This window comes from Schistocerca serialis, chromosome 10, assembly GCF_023864345.2.
Source record: "Schistocerca serialis cubense isolate TAMUIC-IGC-003099 chromosome 10, iqSchSeri2.2, whole genome shotgun sequence".
In the NCBI taxonomy this organism is placed as follows: domain Eukaryota; kingdom Metazoa; phylum Arthropoda; class Insecta; order Orthoptera; family Acrididae; genus Schistocerca; species Schistocerca serialis.
The window spans coordinates 188,715,925-188,737,794 of record NC_064647.1 but is presented as its reverse complement, the minus strand read 5'-3'; the positions used below and the strand labels follow the sequence as shown (position 1 = coordinate 188,737,794).

The 21,870-nt window shown below is 45.5% G+C and overlaps 1 protein-coding gene across 1 annotated transcript in view; it reads right to left on the bottom strand.

The window, feature by feature from the left end:
• LOC126424665 (uncharacterized protein CG43867) overlaps window positions 1–21,870 on the bottom strand; it is a 448,798-nt gene that overhangs the window by 237,642 nt on the left and 189,286 nt on the right. The window contains exon 3 of the mRNA XM_050087395.1: window positions 9,607–9,735. Within this exon, the coding sequence (XP_049943352.1) occupies window positions 9,607–9,735 (129 nt within the window). The remainder of the gene's footprint in view (window positions 1–9,606; window positions 9,736–21,870) is intronic.

Genomic DNA, 21,870 nt, shown 5'->3' with positions numbered 1-21,870 from the left:
ATTTATGATCCCTTGATGCCTCAAAACATGTCCTACCAACCGATCCCTTCTTCTAGTCAAGTTGTGCCACAAACTTCTCTTCTCCCCAATTCTATTCAATACCTCCTCATTAGTTACGTGATCTACCCACCTTATCTTCAGCATTCTTCTATAGCACCACATTTCGAAAGCTTCTATTCTCTTATTGTCCAAACTAGTTATCGTCCATGTTTCACTTAAATCTATACTCGATGTTAACAAATTTCTCTTCTTCAGAAACGATTTCCTTCCCATTGCCAGTCTACATTTTATATCCTCTTTACTTCGACCATCATCAGTTATTTTGCTCCCTAAATAGCAAAACTCCTTTACTACTTTAAGTGTCTCATTTCCTAATCTAATTCTCTCAGCATCACCTGATTTAGTTTGACTACATTCCATTATCCTCGTTTTGCTTTTGTTGATGTTCATCTTATATCCTCCTTTCAAGACACTGTCCATTCCGTTCAACTGCTCTTCCAAGTCCTTTGCTGTCTCTGACAGAATTACAATGTCATCGGCGAACCTCAAAGTTTTTACTTCTTCTCCATGAATTTTAATACCTACTCCGAATTTTTCTTTTGTTTCCTTTACTGCTTGCTCAATATACAGATTGAATAACATCGGGGAGAGGCTACAACCCTGTCTCACTCCTTTCCCAACCACTGCTTCCCTTTCATGCCCCTCGACTCTTATAACTGCCATCTGGTTTCTGTACAAATTGTAAATAGCCTTTCGCTCCCTGTATTTTACCCCTGCCACCTTCAGAATTTGAAAGAGAGTATTCCAGTTAACACTGTCAAAAGCTTTCTCTAAGTCTACAAATGCTAGAAACGTATGTTTGCCTTTTCTTAATCTTTCTTCTAAGATAAGTCTTAAGGTTAGTATTGCCTCACGTGTTCCAACATTTCTACGGAATCCAAACTGATCTTCCCTGAGGTCCGCTTCTACCAGTTTTTCCATTCGTCTGTAAAGAATTCGCGTTAGTATTTTGCAGCTGTGACTTATTAAACTGATTGTTGACAATACCCCGTCCAAATTTTGCGATGAGCTCGTTGGTGGCTTTAGCGGTGTGCGTTCCAGCGTTATCCTGATGGGAACTCACCCCCTTGGACAGCATACTCCCCCTCTTGTTTTGAATTGTACGGCGCAATTTTTTGCAGTGTCCCGCAGTACCTGGCAGCGTTGATTGTTGTACCGGTGGGCAAGAACTCGCACAACAATACCCTCTTCCTGTCCCAAAACACTGTTGCCATCACTTTGCGTTTGTTTGAATTTTCGCGATCTCGGCGACTATGGGTGCTACCATTGTTTGGATTGTTATTTGATTTCGGGTGTGCGGTAGTGCACCTAAGTCTCGTCTCCAGTGACGATGGAGTCGAGGTATTCCTCGCCATCGGTTCCGTGATCTTGAAGAAGTTCTTGGGCCGCTTCAACACGCTGATGTTTGTGGTCTTCGGTCAACATTCTTGGCATCCACCTCGCGCAAACCTTAGCGTACCCTAGATGCTCCGTCAAAATCTTGTCAATGGAGGTTTCGCTGACATCAGGTATGATTTCGGAGAGCTCACGAACCGTCACTCTTCGATCTGAGAGCACCGCTGCCTCCACTTTTGCGATAGTTTCGTCAGAAACAGATGGCCGCCCAGAACGCTCCTCATCGTGAACGTCAGTACGTCCGTTCTTGAACACTCTGCACCATTTGAGCACGTGTTGTACGCTCATACACTTGTCTCCATAGATTTCGCATAGCTGGGAATGGATTTCTGCCGGCGCAATGTTTTTTGCCCCCATGAACCATGGACCTTGCCGTTGGTGGGGAGGCTTGCGTGCCTCAGCGATACAGATGGCCGTACCGTAGGTGCAACCACAAAGGAGGGGTATCTGTTGAGAGGCAAGACAAACATGTGGTTCCTGAAGAGGGGCAGCAGCCTTTTCAGTAGTTGCAGGGGCAACAGTCTGGACGATTGACTGATCTGGCCTTGTAACATTAACCAAAACGGCCTTGCTGTGCTGGTACTGCGAACGGCTGAAAGCAAGGGGAAACTACAGCCGTAATTTTTCCCGAGGACATGCAGCTTTACTGTATGATTAAATGATGATGGCGTCCTCTTGGGTAAAATATTACGGAGGTAAAATAGTCCCCCATTCGGATCTCCGGACGGGGACTACTCAAGAGGACGTCGTTATCGGGAGAAAAAAAACTGGCGTTCTACGGATCGGAGCGTGGAATGTCAGATCCCTTAATCGGGCAGGTAGGTTAGAAAATTTAAAAAGGGAAATGGATAGGTTAAAGTTAGATATAGTGGGAATTAGTGAAGTTCGGTGGCAGGAGGAACAAGACTTTTGGTCAGGTGATTACTGGATTATAAATACAAAATCAAATAGGGGTAATGCAGGAGTAGGTTTAATAATGAATAAAAAGATAGGAGTGCGGGTTAGCTACTACAAACAGCATAGTGAACGCATTATTGTGGCCAAGATAGACACAAAGCCCATGCCTATTACAGTAGTACAAGTTTATATGCCCACTAGCTCTGCAGATGATGAAGAAATTGATGAAATGTATGATGAGATAAAAGAAATTATTCAGGTAGTGAAGGGAGACGAAAATTTAATAGTCATGGGTGACTGGAATTCGTCAGTAGGAAAAGGGAGAGAAGGAAACATAGTAGGTGAATATGGATTGGGGGGAAGAAATGAAAGAGGGAGCCGCCTTGCAGAATTTTGCACAGAGCATAACTTAATCATAGCTAACACTTGGTTCAAGAATCATAAAAGAAGGTTGTATACCTGGAAGAATCCTAAAAGGTATCAGATAGATTATATAATGGTAAGACAGAGATTTGGGAACCAGATTTTAAATTGTAAGACATTTCCAGGGTCAGATGTGGATTCTGACCACAATATATTGGTTATGAACTGCAGATTGAAACTGAAGAAACTGCAAAAAGGTGGGAATTTAGGGAGATGGGACCTGGATAAACTGATGGAGCCAGAGGTTGTAGAGAGTTTCAGGGAGAGCATAAGGGAACAATTGACAGGAATGGGGGAAAGAAATACAATAGAAGAAGAATGGGTAGCTCTGAGGGATGAAGTAGTGAAGGCAGCAGAGGATCAAGTAGGAAAAAAGACGAGGGCTAATAGAAATCCTTGGGTAACAGAAGAAATATTGAATTTAATTGATGAAAGGAGAAAATATAAAAATGCAGTAAATGAAGCAGGCAAAAAGGAATACAAACATCTCAAAAATGAGATCGACAGGAAGTGCAAAATGGCTAAGCAGGGATGGCTAGAGGACAAATGTAAGGATGTAGAGGCTTGTATCACTACGGGTAAGATAGATACTGCCTACAGGAAAATTAAAGAGACCTTTGGAGAGAACCACTTGTATGAATATCAAGAGCTCAGATGGCAACCCAGTTCTAAGCAAAGAAGGGAAGGCAGAAAGGTGGAAGGAGTATATAGAGGGTTTATACAAGGGCGATGTACTTGAGGACAATATTATGGAAATGGAAGAGGATGTAGATGAAGATGAAATGGGATGTATGAGACAGGCGAAATACCCACAGACTTCAAAAAGAATGTAATAATTCCAATCCCAAAGAAAGCAGGTGTTGACAGATGTGAAAATTACCGAACTATCAGTTTAATAAGTCACAGCTGCAAAATACTAACGCGAATTCTTTACAGACGAATGGAGAAACTAGTAGAAGCAGACCTCGGGGAAGATCAGTTTGGATTCCGTAGAAATGTTGGAACACGTGAGGCAATACTAACCTTACAACTTATCTTAGAAGAAAGATTAAGAAAAGGCAAACCTACGTTTCTAGCATTTGTAGACTTAGAGAAAGCTTTAGACAACGTTAACTGGAATACTCTCTTTCAAATTCTGAAGGTGGCAGGGGTCAAATACAGGGAGCGAATGGCTATTTACAATTTGTACAGAAACCAGATGGCAGTTATTAGAATCGAGGGGCATGAAAGGGAAGCAGTGGTTGGGAAAGGAGTGAGACAGGGTTGTAGCCTCTCCCCGATGTTATTCAATCTGTATATTGAGCAAGCAGTAAAGGAAACAAAAGAAAAATTCGGAGTAGGTGTAATTCATGGAGAAGAAGTAAAAACTTTGAGGTTCGCCGATGACATTGTAATTCTGTCAGAGACAGCAAAGGGCTTGGAAGAGAAGTTGAACGCAATGGACAGTGTCTTGAAAGGAGGATATAAGATGAACATCAACAAAAGCAAAACGAGGATAATGGAATGTAGTCAAATTAAATCGGGTGATGCTGAGGGGATTAGATTAGGAAATGAGACACTTAAAGTAGTAAAGGAGTTTTGCTATTTAGGGAGTAAAATAACTGATGATGGTCGATGTAGAGAGGATATAAAATGTAGACTGGCAATGGCAAGGAAATCGTTTCTGAAGAAGAGAAATTTGTTAACATCGAGTATAGATTTAAGTGTCAGGAAGTCGTTTCTGAAAGTATTTGTATGGAGTGTAGCCATGTATGGAAGTGAAACATGGACGATAACCAGTTTGGACAAGAAGAGAATAGAAGCTTTCGAAATGTGGTGCTACAGAAGAATGCTGAAGATAAGGTGGGTAGATCACGTAACTAATGAGGAGGTATTGAATAGGATTGGGGAGAAGAGAAGTTTGTGGCACAACTTGACTAGAAGAAGGGATCGGTTGGTAGGACACGTTTTGAGGCATCAAATGATCACAAATTTGGCATTGGAGGGCAGCGTGGAGGGTAAAAGTCGTAGAGGGAGACCAAGAGATGATTACACTAAGCAGATTCAGAAGGATGTAGGTTGCAGTAGGTACTGGGAGATGAAGAAGCTTGCACAGGATAGAGTAGCATGGAGAGCTGCATCAAACCAGTCTCAGGACTGAAGACCACAACAACAACAATGTTTTTTGCAGACAGGAAACAGATCACCGATCGCAGCTCACACCTGGCGGGCGATGCGAGGGGGAGATCTACCACGTACGGCTGCCAAGCCAAAAGTGAGCTCCCCAGGCAGAGAATTTGGAGTGGGGGAATCGAGGTACACTACAGAATCGCGGGATCTAACGTAATTGCGCTTTTCACGAATGTAGCGCCATGGGAACCTTATTTTACGGACAACCCTCGTAATACGCTAAGACATGAAAAATCTCGATTACATTCATATCTGCTTACGAGTTAAACACGTGTGCGCCGTGTGCCTATAAGCTCCCATGCAGTGCGGCGTGGCGAGAGGTTCATGGTGACGTCACACCTCACAGTCCGCCTGCGCGTGAGATAGGTTCGCATAAATGACCTCGTAGATAGTGTCGGAAGTTCCATGCGGCTTTTCGCGGATGATGCTGTAGTATACAGAGAAGTGGCAGCATTAGAAAATTGCAGCGAAATGCAGGAAGATATCAGCGGATAGGCACTTGGTGCAGGGAGTGGCAACTGACCCTTAACATATACAAATGTAATGTATTGCGAATACATAGAAAGAAGGATCCTTTATTGTATGATTATATGATAGCGGAACAAACACTGGTAGCAGTTACTTCTGTAAAATATCTGGGAGTATGCATACGGAACGATTTGATGTGCAATGATCATATAAAATTAATTGTTGGTAAGGCGGGTGCCAGGTTGAGATTCATTGGGAGAGTCCTTAGAAAATGTAGTCCATCAACAAAGGACGTGGCTTACAAAACACTCGTTCGGCCTATACTTGAGTATTGCTCATCAGTGTGGGATCCGTACCAGCTGGGGTTGACAGAGGAGATAGAGAAGATCCAAAGAAGAGCGGCGCGTTTCGTCACAGGGTTATTTGGTAGTTGTGATAGCGTTACGGAGATGTTTAGCAAACTCGAGTGGCAGACTCTGCAAGAGAGGCGCTCTGTATCGCGGTGTAGCTTGCTGTCCAGGTTTCGAGAGGGTGCGTTTCTGGATGAGGTATCGAATGTATTGCTTCCCCCTACTTATACCTCCCGAGGACATCACGAATGTAAAATTGGAGAGATTCGAGCGCGCACGGTGACTTTCCGGCAGTCGTTGTTCCCGCGAACCATACGCGAGTGGAACAGGAAAGGGAGGTAATGACAGTGGCACGTAAAGTGCCCTCCGCCACACACCGTTTGGTGGCTTGCGGACTATAAATGTAGATGTAGATGTAGAAATACTGTGAAGAACTCCTGTATAGAATAGAAGGTGTGTGGCTCAAGAATATCTTTCAACTTACGTTCTAATACTTGGGGGCTGTCACTCATTTTTTTTTTAGTTATGCTGGAATCCCATTGAAAGTGAAGTCTGCCGAAAGCTGCACACCTTTCCGTACAATGGTTACGGAAGAGTTATTTGAGTCATCACCTAGGTTAAGACTCTTGTTGAAGATGAGATGCATCCAACTACTTTATTAGTCTGCACAGATGGCCCCAAGAACACCACCATCACCGAGCTTGAGACACAAGTTTAGGAGCAGGTGCCTCCATCTACTCTAGAACTGTACACAGCTAATGACACCACCATCACCAAGCTGGAGACCCAGGTTATGGACCGATGACCTCAGCAGTTAGGTCCCATAGGAATTTACCACAAATTTCCAAATTTCTCAGAAGGGAGGAAGGAAGTGAGATTAGGGATAACGTCCCGTCGACATCTAGGTCATTAGAGATGGAGCATGGGCTCGGAATAGAGCACGAGGGGAAGAAAACCGGCCGTGACCTTACAAAGGAACTATCATAGCATTTACCTGGAGTGCTTTACGAAAAATATAGGAAACCTAAATCAGGAAAGCCAGATGGGGATTTGACTCATTCTGGTTTTGAGTGTGAGCGCAGTGTGATTACCACTGAGCTGCGTCGCAGTTCCAACTTGGTGATAGTGATGCCATTGTGGCCAGCAGTGTAGACTGCTAAAGTACTTGCACAGACATGCTCCTTGATCTGGGTCTCAAAGTTTGGTGATGGCAGTGTCCTTGTGACCAACTGTGTAGACTACAAGAGCACTTGGAAGCAGCTGCTCTTCAGCCTGGGTCACAAGTTTGGTGAAGGCACGTTCTTCTGGTCTGATGTGTACACTATCACAGTAGTTGGCGGCACCTGATCCTCAACTCCTGGGTCTCAAGCTAGGTGATGACTGTGCTCTTGTGGACAACTCTGTAGTCTAGTAGAGTAGTTCCAGACACCTTCTCCTCAACCTGGGTCTCGAGCTTGGTGGTGTCATTGTCATTAGCTGTGTACAGTGCTAGAGCAGATGGAGGCACCTGCTCCTCAACCTGTGTCTCAAGCTCGGTGATGGTGGTGTGGGGCCAGCTGTGCAGACTAATAAAGTAGTTGGATGCAACTCATCTTCAACAAGTCTTAACCTTGGTGATGACTGTGTTCTTGTGACCAGCTGTATAGACTACTAGAATAGTTACACATACCTTCTGCTCAATCTGGGTCTTCAGTTTAGTAATGACACATCCTGGTGGTAGGCATGGTCCTGCAGCTAGCAGTATAGACTGGACTAGAATAGTGACCAGCTGTGTAGTCTACTAGAGTAATTGGGCTGAAATGCTGCACCTTGGTGCTGGTTGTGGCTCCACAGCTAGCAGTATATACTAGAGTATTTGGACACACCTACTGCTCGACCTGGATCCACATCTATGTGAAGGCTACAGCTCTGCAGCTAGCAGTATAGACTAGACAATAATACTTTGACACACCTGCTGCACGACCTTGATCCACATCTTTGTGATGGCTATGGCCCTGCCACAGACTAGACAACAATACTTTGACGCACCTGCTCCTCGACCAGGGTCCACATCTTGGTGATGGCCACGTCCCCGCAGCTAGTAGTATACACTAGACTAGAGTACTTTGACACACGTGCCCCTCAATCTGGATCGGCATCTTGGAGATGGCTGTGGCCCTGCAGCTAGCAGTATAGTACTTGTATACAATTGTTCCTTGACCTTTTCCTCCACATCTTGGTGACAGCCTTGGCCTTGTAGCTAGCAGTACAGAGTAGACTAGAGGTGGTTGTATGCACCTGCTCCTCGACCTGGGTCTCAAGCATGTTGATGGTGGTATCTTTGTCATTATCTGTGTACAATACTATAATAGATGGAGGCACCTGTTCCTCAACCTGTGTCTCAAGCTTAGTGATGACTGTGCCCTTGTGGACAGCTCTAAAGTCTAGTCGAGTAGTTGCACTCACCTTCTCCTCAACCTGGGTCTCCAGCTTGGTGATGGTGGTGCCCTTGTAACTAGCTGTGTACAGTACTAGAGTAGATGGAGGCGCCTGCTCCTCAACCTGTGTCTCAAGCTCAGTGATGGTGGTGTTCTTGGGTCCAGTTGTGTAGACTAATAAAGTAGTTAGATGCAACTCATCTTCAACATGAGTCTTAACATTATTGATGACTGTGTTCTTGTGACCAGCTGTGTAGACTACTAGTTACACATACGTTCTCCTCAATCTGGGTGTTCAGTTTAGTGATGGCACATCTTGGTGATAGCCATCGTCCTGCAGCTGTGTCCACTACTAGAGTAGTTGGGCTGAAATGCTGCATCTGGTTGATGGTTGTGGCCCAACAGCTAGCAGTATAAGTAGACTAATTTGGACACACCTGGTCCTCGACCTGGATCCACATCTATGTGATGGCTATGGCTCTGCAGCAGACTAGACAACAATACTCGGAAGCACCTGCTCCTCAACCAGAGTCCACATCTTGGTGATGGCCATGTCCCTGCAGCTGGCAGTATACAATAGACTAGAGTACTTGGGCACACCTGCTCCTCGACCTGGATCTGCTTCCTGGAGATGGCCGCAGCCCTGCAGTTAGCAGTATAGTATATTGGATACGATTGTTCCTTGATCTTTTCCTTCACATCTTGGTGACAGCCTTGGCCATGCAGCTGGCAGTAGACTAGAGGCAGTTGGACGCACCTGCTCCTCGACCTTGATACACATCTACATGAGGGCTATGGCCGTGCAGCTAGCAGTGTAGACTAGACAACAATACTTGGATCAGGGTCCACATCTTGGTGACGGCCACGTCCCTGCTGCTAGCAGGCCTCAGTTTGTGAGATCGCTGTAAGCTTGTTGACACCAGTGCCTACCAATTTAAATTATATATTACAGCACTGAAGATGGTCACTTAGTGACCGAAAATCGATTTTGCGTTTAATAAAACAAAAAAACAAAAAAATACGACCAATGCTGTCTCTCCTTCCAAGTATACACTAGACTAGAGCACTTGGATACACCTGTTCCTTGACTTGTTCCTCCACATCTTGGTGACAGCCATGGCCTCACAGCTAACAGTATAGAGTAGACTAGAGGTAGGTGGACGTACCTGCTCCTCGACCTTGATACACATCTACGTGATGGCTATGGCCCTGCAGCTAGCAGTATAGACTAGACAGCAATACTTGGACACACCTGCTCGTTGACCAGGGTCCGCATCTTGGTGATGGCCAATTTCCTGCAGCTAGCAGTATAGACTAGACTAGAACACTTGGAAACACCTGTTCCTTGATCTGTTCCTCCACATCTTGGTGACAGCCGTGACCTCGCAGCTAGCAGTACAGAGTAGACTAGAGGCAGTTGGACGCACCTGCTCCTCGACCTGGGTCTCCAGCTTGGTGATGGCAGTGTCCTTGCGTCCGCTGCCGGCCTGTGCATGCTCCTCAGCTTCTCCGGGCGCCCAGTCCGCCTGTGCCAGCTGCTGCTCCATCATCCGCACCTACAATAAATCAAGATTACACTGTAGACCCGTATGTAGTTTTTGCTGTTTTTGTACTTACATTTGTTTGCAACACATTTGTTCGTTTCCTTGAAAACATTCAATAAAATAAAGAGTCTAATGACATGATCGGCTGAGAATTCTCCAGGAAAGATGATCTTCTGCCCGGTGCAAGTCTTTCATTTGCATGCAACTTGGGCACTCCTGAAAAGCTTTGAGCGCTTTTTCATCTTCGGTACTGGCAAACAAATCACTTCTATTGCAAGTTCTCTGCTTTCTGTATTTTGAAAACGTCCAGTCAACATGGGCTCTACAGCATATATGTTAAGAACTATAAGCACTTGTCCAGTAGAAGGGATGTGTTTGTGTGTTTCACAGTAGCGAAGATGAACACGTGCTGCCTGCCTGTTGGGCTAAGCATAGCGGAGGATGCTAAGTTCACCCAACCTGGATATGATGTGACGTCATTATGACGTATATACGCTTTATTCGATTAACACACCTATCGACTTTTACGAACGTTCGAGATACTAAACTGTCGTCTGCTAGCGTTCTGAAAACAGCTCAGTGTGGCAGCGTATATGTATTTCGCCAAAATAAAAGAGCTGGATATTAGTAGAAATATTCCTGAACGTGGCCTTGAAAACACCACGGACAACACGTTTCGTAAAAAAGTGAAGTCTTCTTATGTCCCGACCAGATTAGATTGTGTGATTGTTGTATTGAATGCTTACGCCGAAAATAATATTTATTTACTATCAAGATTTTAGTATGGTTTCATACAATTGGTCTTGTCAGTACATATTAGATTGTAGCAGCATACTCTTGCTGACTTTTTTCCTTAATTTATATAGCTGAAAGAGAACTCGTACACGTATGTTACCTAAATAATTTATATGTCCATCCCAAGATAGTCTTTTATCAACCATAATTCCAAGTAATTTTACACTCGGACCGGAGAGACAGGTACCTTAGCGTCCAGTAATGACTGGTGTGTAGAATGATTGAATTTCGAACTTAAAAAGAAAAATATGAGGCATTGTTGAAGAAAAATCGTCGACCGGAGATGAAATACGAGGGGAAGTGGATTTCTCAATGTAATCTTAACCAAAGGTTAGTGTGTAGTACTGATTGACGTATGAAATAATTGAATGCAGTATCAAAGCATTCCACGGTGGTATGATAAACCAGATGTACTGTTTATGTCATGTATACAACCACAATAGTTTTAGCATGTACCTGGCCATGTCAGTGTGGTTTATGTCAGCAGTATAATTTGCTAAGACAAGATTATGCAAAATACGAATTGCATCACAACATGAGCGGATACCTTAAACTATGCAGAAGTCTCGTTACTTTTGCTGGATGCAGCTTGCAGAAGATGGCAACAGTAAAGGTCTCTTACTCGGAGAACCAATGTGTTAGGTCATCATATACTCAGTTCAGCTTTAGAGTCTACTGTTCACAAACGAATGGCGCAGAGCACAGCGCTACCCTGTCACAACCTCTCGAAAGTTCACAAAAGTCGAATAGTCGATATACGGTTTCTATCGTTTTCGATGTAGCGTGTATACGTCATAATGACGTCACATCGTATCCAAGTCCGGTGAACTTAGCATCCTCCAAGCATAGCTAGTGATGCACCCCCCGCCATCCCCCCCTCCCTTAGCTGCCCCAACGCAGAACACCGCGGCGTCACTGCCGAGTGGTGAGTGGTGAGTGCAGGAGGCCATGGGTGGGAGCACTTGTCTGTTGTGCATCTTGCTATTGAAGGAGCTGTGCAACGTGTACGTCATGAAACAGATTTAATAACTTTTCGACATGCTTTATGTTCACTGATGTCAGAAATAAGTTTCATTCCCCAATTCATCCACTTGGGGGTCGATGTGGTTTTCTTACTTTCGCGTTTAACTATGTTACTACAGATGTGTGGGTTATACACGTTGAGGACTGTATAAGTGTTGTATTATCTTGAAGCGTATTATCTGGAGCATGTTACCCAATAAAAGCATTTTCACAAATATTATAAAGTTCAAAAGTCAAAGATTGCACTAAATTGCTTTTGCAAAGAGTAATTATTTTCCCCTAATTCCAGTTGTATTCTTTAAATGAATAATTATCTTGTACTACAGACTTCCTGAAGTAGCCTGTGTTCTGCCTCAGTGCTCAAGTTTGTCCATACCAAATTTAATCTAAATCTGTTCAGCGGTTAGTCGTGGAAATGTAACAGAAGGGTTACTTCAGCATTTATAGTATTAGCATGGTTCAAATGGCTCTGAGCACTATGGGACTTTAACATCTGAGGTCATCAGTCCCCTAGAACTACGTAAACCTAACTAATCTAAGAATATCACACACATCCATGCCCGAGGCAGGATTCGAACCTGCGACCGCAGCAGTCGCGCGGTTCAGGACTGAAGCGCCTAAAACCGCTCGGCCACCGCGGCCGGCCAATATTAACATGGAAGTACGGATATGTATGTATTTTATACCATGTATACTTACAAAATATTTAAGTCATGTCCGTGCTGTCGTTTATTAATGTGTTGTGTTAAATTCTGAATTAAATCGGCGAAGGATTTGTCGAGATCTTTGCTAGCAACGTTTACCCTTTCTATACAGGGTGTTACAAAAAGGTACGGCCAAACTTTCAGGAAACATTCCTCACACACAAATAAAGAAAATATGTTATGTGGACATGTGTCCGGAAACGCTTAATTTCCATGTTAGAGCTCATTTTAGTTTCGTCAGTATGTACTGTACTAGCTCGATTCACCGCCAGTTGCCCCAATTGAAGGAATGTAATGTTGACTTCGGTGCTTGTGTTGACATGCGACTCATTTCTCTACAGTACTAGCATCAAGCACATCAGTACGTAGCATCAGCAGGTTAGTGTTCATCACGAACGTGATTTTGCAGTCAGTGCAATGTTTACAAATGCGGAGTTGGCAGATGCCCATTTGATGCATGGATTATCACGGGACAATAGCCGTGGACCGGTACGTTTGTATCGAGACAGATTTCCAGAACGAAGGTGTCCCGACAGGAAGACGTTCGAAGCAATTGATCGGCGTCTTAGGGAGCACGGAAAATTCCAGCCCATGACTCGCGACTGGGGAAGACCTAGAACGACGAGGACACCTGCAATGGATGAGGAAATTCTTCGTGCAGTTGACGATAACCCTAATGTCAGCGCCAGAGACGTTGCTGCTGTACAAGGTAACGTTGACCACGTCACTGTATGGAGAGTGCTACGGGAGAACCAGTTGTTTCCGCACCATGTACAGAGTTTGCAGGCACTATCAGCAACTGATTGGCCTCCATCGGTACACTTCTGCGAATGGTTCATCCAACAATGTGTCAATCCTCATTTCAGTGCAAATGTTCTCTTTACGGATGAGGCTTCATTCCAACGTGATCAAATTGTAAATTTTCACAATCAACATGTGTGGGCTGACGACAATCCGCACGCAATTCTGCAATCACGTCATCAACACAGATTTTCTGTGAACGTTTGGGCAGGCATTGTTGGTGATGTTTTGATTGAGCCCCATGTTCTTCCACCTACGCTCAATGGAGCACGTTATCACGATTTCATACGGGATACTCTACCTGTGCTGCTACAACATGTGCCTTTACAAGTACGACACAACATGTGGTTCATGCACGATAGAGCTCCTGCACATTTCAGTCGAAGTGTTCGTACGCTTCTCAACAATAGATTCGGAGACCGATGGATTGGTAGAGGCGGACCAATTCCATGGCCTCCACGCTCTCCTGACCTCAACCCTCTTGACTTTCATTTATGGGGACATTTGAAAGCTCTTGCCTACGCAACCCCAGTACCAAATGTAGACTCTTCGTGTTCGTATTGTGGACGGCTGTGATACAATACGCCATTCTCCAGGGCTGCATCAGCGCATCAGGGATTCCATGTGACGGAGGGTGGATGCATGTATCCTAGCTAACGGAGGACATTTTGAACATATCCTGTAACAAAGTGTTTGAAGTCACGCTGGTACGTTCTGTTGCTGTGTGTTTCCATTCCATGATTAATGTGATTTGAAGTAATAAAATGAGCTCTAACATGGAAAGTAGGCGTTTCCGGACACATGTCCACATAACATATTTTGTTTCTTTGTGTGTGAGGAATGTTTCCTGAAAGTTTGCCTGTACCTTTTTGTAACACCCTGTATACAGTGTGTACATGAAATCCAGGATCATTTTCAATTATTTATTGCACAAGAACCAAACATTGTACAGATATCATACATATGTCATTTTGAAGAGAAACCCTGGATGTTTTTTTTTTCATGCATACCGCGACAGCGTAGATTGGTAAATCGTCGATAGTCAGCGTCAGTCGCAAACATGGCGAGTTCAGTTGCGGAGCGAGATTTCTGTGTGTTGGAGTTCGAGACAAAAACAAGTGTGCTACAGCCGTTCAACGGATGTTTAGAACCACGTACGGTAAGAAGCCACCAGCAAGGAAGGCCATTTACCACTGGCACAACAAATTCGTTACGGCGGGTTGCTTGGGCCGGGAAGCGACTGCCACAGTCGACGATGCCATGCTGGGACGTGTATGGCAAGAATTCGATTACCGTATTGATGTCTGCCGGGTCACTGATGATTCGCATGTCGAATGATTGTAAAGAAAATCTTTCAGAGTTTCTCTTCAAAATGCAATATATATGACATCTGTACAATGTTTAGTTCTTGTACAATAAATAATTGAAATTGTTTCCGTATGTCCATCCGTAGCTTTTTAATCCTTATTACACTATCATATTTCTTTGTCAAAGTTGATACGGAAAACATTTATATCAAAGAAATTTCATAGTGTAATAAAGAACTTTGTAAATCTCGCCTGCCGTCAAATAAATATGATCAAATCTAGAGCCTCGCCCTATATTTGATGATAAAAGTCGTTCAGCTTCTGTTCTCTGCTATGTGAAATGTAACCACCTGGAGCGCTGGCGTCGCTATAGCTATTTGGCGTCTCTGTAGTGTGTTTGTAAACATGGCTTCAAAAAAGCTGGTGTTTTCCTTCGTCGGCTCTCTCTCTCTCTCTCTTTTTTTTTTAATAAACTTGGACTAGGGAGGGTGGGGGGGGGGGGGGGGGGGTGAGTAAGGGCACATAGCATGCTATTACTTGTGTGTTGATGGGCAGGTAGAATATGCTACAGGCGACTTCGTGCCCACAATCACTGTTATAGTCGTGCACTTCTACAACTCCAAGGATCCAGGCAACGTTTCAGCAAGCGGGAATAGACGATGTGGTCACACTCTAAAATAAAAAATTCTTTCTTGACTTTCCATTCTCGTTTGTCTATTTTTGAACTCTGGATGCAAGTTGAAAAGCGCTTCATCTGTTTCGTAGTTTTTATTAATTTTGTGGTTGTTGGAACACTAATTCCATTAATTAAATTACTCAGAAATGAAAATAGTTCATATCGCCAATATAGTGTAGGAAACATTTATTTGCCTTCACACAGTTCCTCCTCAGTGCTTTATAAATCACTTTACACGTTTCTGGAATTAATTTGGTTAATGTGCAATGTGATATTCGTGTGCTGTGTTCTAAACTAGAGTAGCTCTCTCCGGCATCAAAAAATCCTAGTGTCACAGTTTGCCTGTCTTCTGCACATAGCATTTCTCGAGAGGGTATTCTATCCTGTAATATGAGAACTCACTTTACTGAGGAAATCCTGAAATACGCTCTCATCCATTCGTAAGTAATTTATATGTAAGACTTGACGTCCTCCACTGTAACAAATTTTGCTGAATGCTTTTATTATCTCGACGTAATACCTATGGCTTCATCCAAGAATGTTTCCTTTTTTCCCGCCGCTTTTCTTCCAAATACGCACACAGTGCAATTGTGGTACTAGCAACTGCGCCGCATAATAAGTTGTTGCCCGTCATGTTGAAATTTGATGAAAAATATGACGACAGTATAACACCCCTTTAAAGCGCCACGTCAAAGATCTTCGTGAAAGAAATTTTGACGAATATTTGATATTATTTCTTTGTCAAAGAAATATGAGTGTAATATCGGCCTTAGACCGTCGTCTACATGTGTGAAATAAACTGGCCAAGAACATTTCGAGACTTTTGGTAACAGTGTTTGCTTTTAAATATCGATACGCGTGCGACAGCGTGCGCTACTTAACATGTTACAAAACGCCGCGCACCAAAACAGGATTCTTCTGGATCTCTTACCTCCGGCCGCCACGGTCGCAGGTTCGAATCCTGCCTCGGGCATGGATGTGTGTCGTGTCCTTAGGTTAGTTAGGTTTAAGTAGTTCTAAGTTATAGGGGACTGATGACCTCAGCAGTTAAGTCCCATAGTGCTCAGAGCCATTTTTGATCATCTTAGTGTGACTGTCCTACAACATAGGGTCAAAATATGCACCCGCTTAGGCAAATGGAGCATATCAGTTAGTGGCTTTTGCACTGTATGTGGTCTACGGTGGGCCTTGAGAGGCTTATAGATGCACCATCAGTTCGCGGCGGTAGACAAAACCCCAGAAATGGCTTTTGTATCATTTTTTCGTACAAAAACCGATCCTCGAATTCCTAAACGGCTATGGACATCAGATGGTGGAATTTTTTGCGATATATTTCTAAGAACCCCATTTAGAATCAATTTAGAATCCTTCATGATCTTTACCCATTTCCGAGATACAGAGGTTCAAATATACCCCACTTCTACGTTTAAAATACGCACGTTAAATATAAATAATAAATAACCGCAGGAAATCGTTCATATTTTAACATTAGATCCTCTACCCACTTATGTAGAAGTGTCAGAACTTTTGAGAAAATTTTTAATGGCGCTGAGTAAGGTAGAATAAGGCACCTGGTATCCACTTTTCAGTAGACAGTTTTAAACACGAGCACATCCGCTTTTCTTGTGTTCCAAAAGTCTTGTCTTTATTCAGTCACGTGGATAATGTTGTAAAACATCTTATAACATTTGAATATCCTGAACAAGCGAACAAATTAACAACGGTGCCTAAATTCTTGTAGTAAGACGCATAAATTACAGTGCGACGACTCGTTTTCGTCAACGAGGACTGACACGCGATATCCGAGGAAAGAGGGTTGGAATGAGAACTCGGCAGTTGTCGGAAACCTCATGACGCCCAGTGCGACCACATAAGCAGATATAAGCACTCGGGATGCGACCCGAAGTACCTGGTGCATAGCTGGCAGCCCCAGGCGATCGGGCAACGTCACAGACTTCAAACGGCAGCCAGCTCTGATAGGAGCTTATCGTTAGCCCATACAGGCGGAACTTGCGGAGCGCCGTGTGTCGGATCAGCGGCGCGCTACCGCCGGGGCAGGGTGTGCTGCGTGGGTCAGGCCTCCGCCACCCCGGGCCGCGCGGTGCGGTGACGTCACACCGGCTGGGGCGTCTGGGCTGCCCGCCCTCGCTGTCGCCAAAACCACAGTCCTTCACTGTACAGCTTGTATCGCGGATACTAGAATACACGGCGAAGGCAGGCTATGAGCTGTGACGTCACCGTGAACCCTCTCGCCACGCCGCACTGCATTGGAGTGTTTAACACGTGTGCAAGTATCAATGGAATTCTGATTTTCCAAAATTTACTATATTTACTGTTATTATTATTATTAAGCTTTAAATCAGTTACACAGTCGGTGAAACGCTAGTGTAAAGCGTCCGACGGACGTCAACCTCTTTCACCACCTCGGAGGCCACTGGTTTTTTTTCTGGGAGAAGAGACTCACAGCCCCTTACACGGAGTAACCCCTGCAATGTCATTTAAAACTCTTCAACCGTATTAACATTCAAGGGGGTGTACCTATGTGTACAGTGCGCCAGCCACAAATGCCATTGCCTTGTACTATTCCACCTATTCCTTTTCTACGGCTTCAGCTAACTGCTAAATTGTGCTGTTATACACTCAAGAGCCAAAGAAAATGGTACTCCCGCCTAATATCGTGTATGGCCCCCGCGAGCACGCAGAAATGCCGCAACACGACGTGACATGGTCTTGACTAACATCTGAAGTAGTGCTGGAGGGAACTGACACCATGAATACTGCAGGGCTCTCCAAAAATCCGCAAGAGCACGAGGGGATAGAGATCTCTTCTGAACAGCACGTTGCAAGGCATCCCAGACATGCTCAATAATGTTCATGTCTGGGGAGTTTGGTGGCCAGCGGAAGTGCTTAAACTCAGAAGAGTGTTCCTGGAGACACTCTGTAGAAATTCTGGAAGTGTGGGGTGTCGCATTGTCCTGCTGGAATTGCCCTAGTCCGTCGGAATGCACAATCGACCTAAACGGATGCAGGTTAAAACAAATGGTTCAAATGGCTCTGAGCACTATGGGACTTAAAATCTGAGGTCATCAGTCCCGTAGAACTTAGAACTACTTAAACCTAACTAACCTAAGGACATCACAAACATCCATGCCCGAGGCTGGATTCTAACCTGCGACCGTAACGGTCGCGCGATTCCAGACTGAAGCGCTTAGAACCGCTTGGCCACACCGTCCAGCGATGCAGGTTATCTGACAGGATAGTTACGTGTGTGTTGTCAGAGTCGTATATGGACGTATCAGGGGTCCCATGTCATACCAATAGCACACGTCCAACACCATTACAAAGCCTCCACCAGCTTGAACAGTCCCCTGCTGACATGCAGGCGCCATGGAGTCATGAGGTTGCCTCCATACCCGTACACGTCCATCCGCTCGATACAATTTGAAACGAGTTTCGTCCGACCATGCAACAAGTTTCCAGTCATGAAGAGTCCGATGTCGGCGTTGACGGACCCAGGCGAGGCGTAAAGCTTTGTGTCGTGTAGACAACAAAGGTACATGAGTGGGCCTTCGTCTCCGAAAACACATATCGATGGTGTTTCATTGAATGATTCACACGCTGACACTTGCTGATGGCCCAGCACTGAAATCCGCAGCAATTTGCGGAAGGGTTGCACTTCTGTCAGGCTGAACGGTTCTCTTAAGTCGTCGTTGATCCAGTTCTCGCAGGATCTTTTTCCGAGCGCAGCAATGTCGGAGATGTTTTCCAGGTTTCCTGATAATCACGGTACGCTTGTGAAATGATCGTACGGAAAAATCCCCACTTCATCGCTACCGCGGAGATGCTGTGTCCCATCGCTCTTGCGCCGACTATAAAACTCAAGTTCAAACTCAAATATTGATAACATGCCGCTGTAGCAGTAGTAAACGAACTAACAACTGCGCCAGACACTTGTCATACATGTGCGTTGCCGATTGCAGCTCCGTATTCTGGCTGTTTAAATATCTCGGTATTTTAAACCCATGCCTACACCAGTTACTTTGGCGCATCAGTGTATATGTAGCTAATTATAATGCTGCTAATTTTTCGCGTCCTAGATGTTCATCTTACAGCGATCTATTACTGTATAATGTTATTTCTAATACAAGAAGCTAGTTCGATTTTTTAAAGTTTCATTTCATTTCGCTTCACTGTTATACAGGGTTTGTGATTTATTTTAAGATTTATGTATTAAACTGGTATTTTGTAGTGTAAAATATACAGTTATAAAATTTCTTAGTAAGTATCTGTGATGAAAGTAAAATAAAGCACTTTCCACGGCTAAGACGGAGCGGTATTCTTTTGGGCCCCACAACAACATTTACGATAGAGAGAAGTCACAACACCGATTGTGGGTTAAGAAATTTTGTTACTTATAGTCTAACTCGCCCGGCTAGCTGTGCAATCTAACGCATGGCTTTCCGGATTGGGAAGGAGCGCCTGTTTCCCCGGCACCAATCCGCCCGGCGGACTTGTGTCGAGGTCCGGTGAGCCGGCCAGTCTGTGGATGGTTTTTAAGCGGTTTTCCATCTGCCTCGGTGAATGCGGGCTGGTTCCCCTTATTCCGTCTCAGCTACATTATGTTACGATTGCTGCGCTAAAAATTTCTCCAGGTACGCGTACACCACCACGCAAACGTAGTGGTTACACTCGTCTGGTGTGAAAACCCCTGGGGAGAGGGGGGGTGGGGGGGATGGTCCACTGAGCGAGATGGCGCAGTGGTTAGCACACTGGACTCGCATTCGGGAGGACGACGGTTCAATGCCGCGTCCGGCCATCCTGATTTAGTTTTTCTGTGATTTACCTAAATCGCTCCAGGCAAATGCCGGTATGGTTCCTGTGAAAGGACACAGCCGACTTGCTTCCCTGTTCTGCCATAATCCGATGAGACTGACGACCTCGCTGTTTGGTCTCTTCCCCCAAACAACCCAACCTGGGCTGGTCCACCAGGGGCTGAACCGCAGAATAACCCTGAAAGAGTGTTTCGGTGTGGGGCGGCGGAGGGGTGAAGTGGACTGCTGTAGTCGTCGTCGGGTTGTGGACCATTGCGGCTGCAGCGGGGATGGAGTCTTTCCGTCGTTTCTAGGCCCCCGGTTAACATAAAATACAATATACACTCCTGGAAATGGAAAAAAGAACACATTGATACAGGTGTGTCAGACCCACCATACTTGCTCCGGACACTGCGAGAGGGCTGTACGAGCAATGATCACACGCACGGCACAGCGGACACTCCAGGAACCGCGGTGTTGGCCGTCGAATGGCGCTAGCTGCGCAGCATTTGTGCACCGCCGCCGTCAGTGTCAGCCAGTTTGCCGTGGCATACGGAGCTCCATCGCAGTCTTTAACACTGGTAGCATGCCGCGACAGCGTGGACGTGAACCGTATGTGCAGTTGACGGACTTTGAGCGAGGGCGTATAGTGGGCATGCGGGAGGCCGGGTGGACGTACCGCCGAATTGCTCAACACGTGGGGCGTGAGGTCTCCACAGTACATCGATGTTGTCGCCAGTGGTCGGCGGAAGGTGCACGTGCCCGTCGACCTGGGACCGGACCGCAGCGACGCACGGATGCACGCCAAGACCGTAGGATCCTACGCAGTGCCGTAGGGGACCGCACCGCCACTTCCCAGCAAATTAGGGACACTGTTGCTCCTGGGGTATCGGCGAGGACCATTCGCAACCGTCTCCATGAAGCTGGGCTACGGTCCCGCACACCGTTAGGCCGTCTTCCGCTCACGCCCCAACATCGTGCAGCCCGCCTCCAGTGGTGTCGCGACAGGCGTGAATGGAGGGACGAATGAGAGTCGCTTCTGCCTTGGTGCCAATGATGGTCGTATGCGTGTTTGGCGCCGTGCAGGTGAGCGCCACAATCAGGACTGCATACGACCGAGGCACACAGGGCCAACACCCGGCATCATGGTGTGGGGAGCGATCTCCTACACTGGCCGTACGCCACTGGTGATCGTCGAGGGGACACTGAATAGTGCACGGTACATCCAAACCGTCATCGAACCCATCGTTCTACCATTCCTAGACCAGCAAGGGAACTTGCTGTTCCAACAGGACAATGCACGTACGCATGTATCCCGTGCCACCCAACGTGCTCTAGAAGGTGTAAGTCAACTACCCTGGCCAGCAAGATCTCCGGATCTGTCCCCCATTGAGCATGTTTGGGACTGGATGAAGCGTCGTCTCACGGGGTCTGCACGTCCAGCACGAACACTGGTCCAACTGAGGCGCCAGGTGGAAATGGCATGGCAAGCCGTTCCACAGGACTACATCCAGCATCTCTACGATCGTCTCCATGGGAGAATAGCAGCCTGCATTGTTGCGAAAGGTGGATATACACTGTACTAGTGCCGACATTGTGCATGCTCTGTTGCCTGTGTCTATGTGCCTGTGGTTCTGTCAGTGTGATCATGTGATGTATCTGACCCCAGGAATGTGTCAATAAAGTTTCCCCTTCCTGGGACAATGAATTCACGGTGTTCTTATTTCAATTTCCAGGAGTGTATATAGTCTAACTTTTTTTTACGTTTCATCGTAGTGTTTTGGTTCGTGTCAGATTACTGTGAGTCTGAAGCACTGTATGTGGACGATACAGCCAAGCACGGGAGTAGCATTGACGCCTCATAGCTGCATTCAACGGTCAGCGAGATGGAGCTGTTGTCTCTCCCACAAGCGATGGGCATTCAGAAGCGTACAAACAGTCCTTCCAGCCTGCATGCCCCTGTCTCCACCGCTACCAGTAAAGCAGCTCAACCAGCCGCAACGGAGACACGAGTGTGCACGCGTACTGAA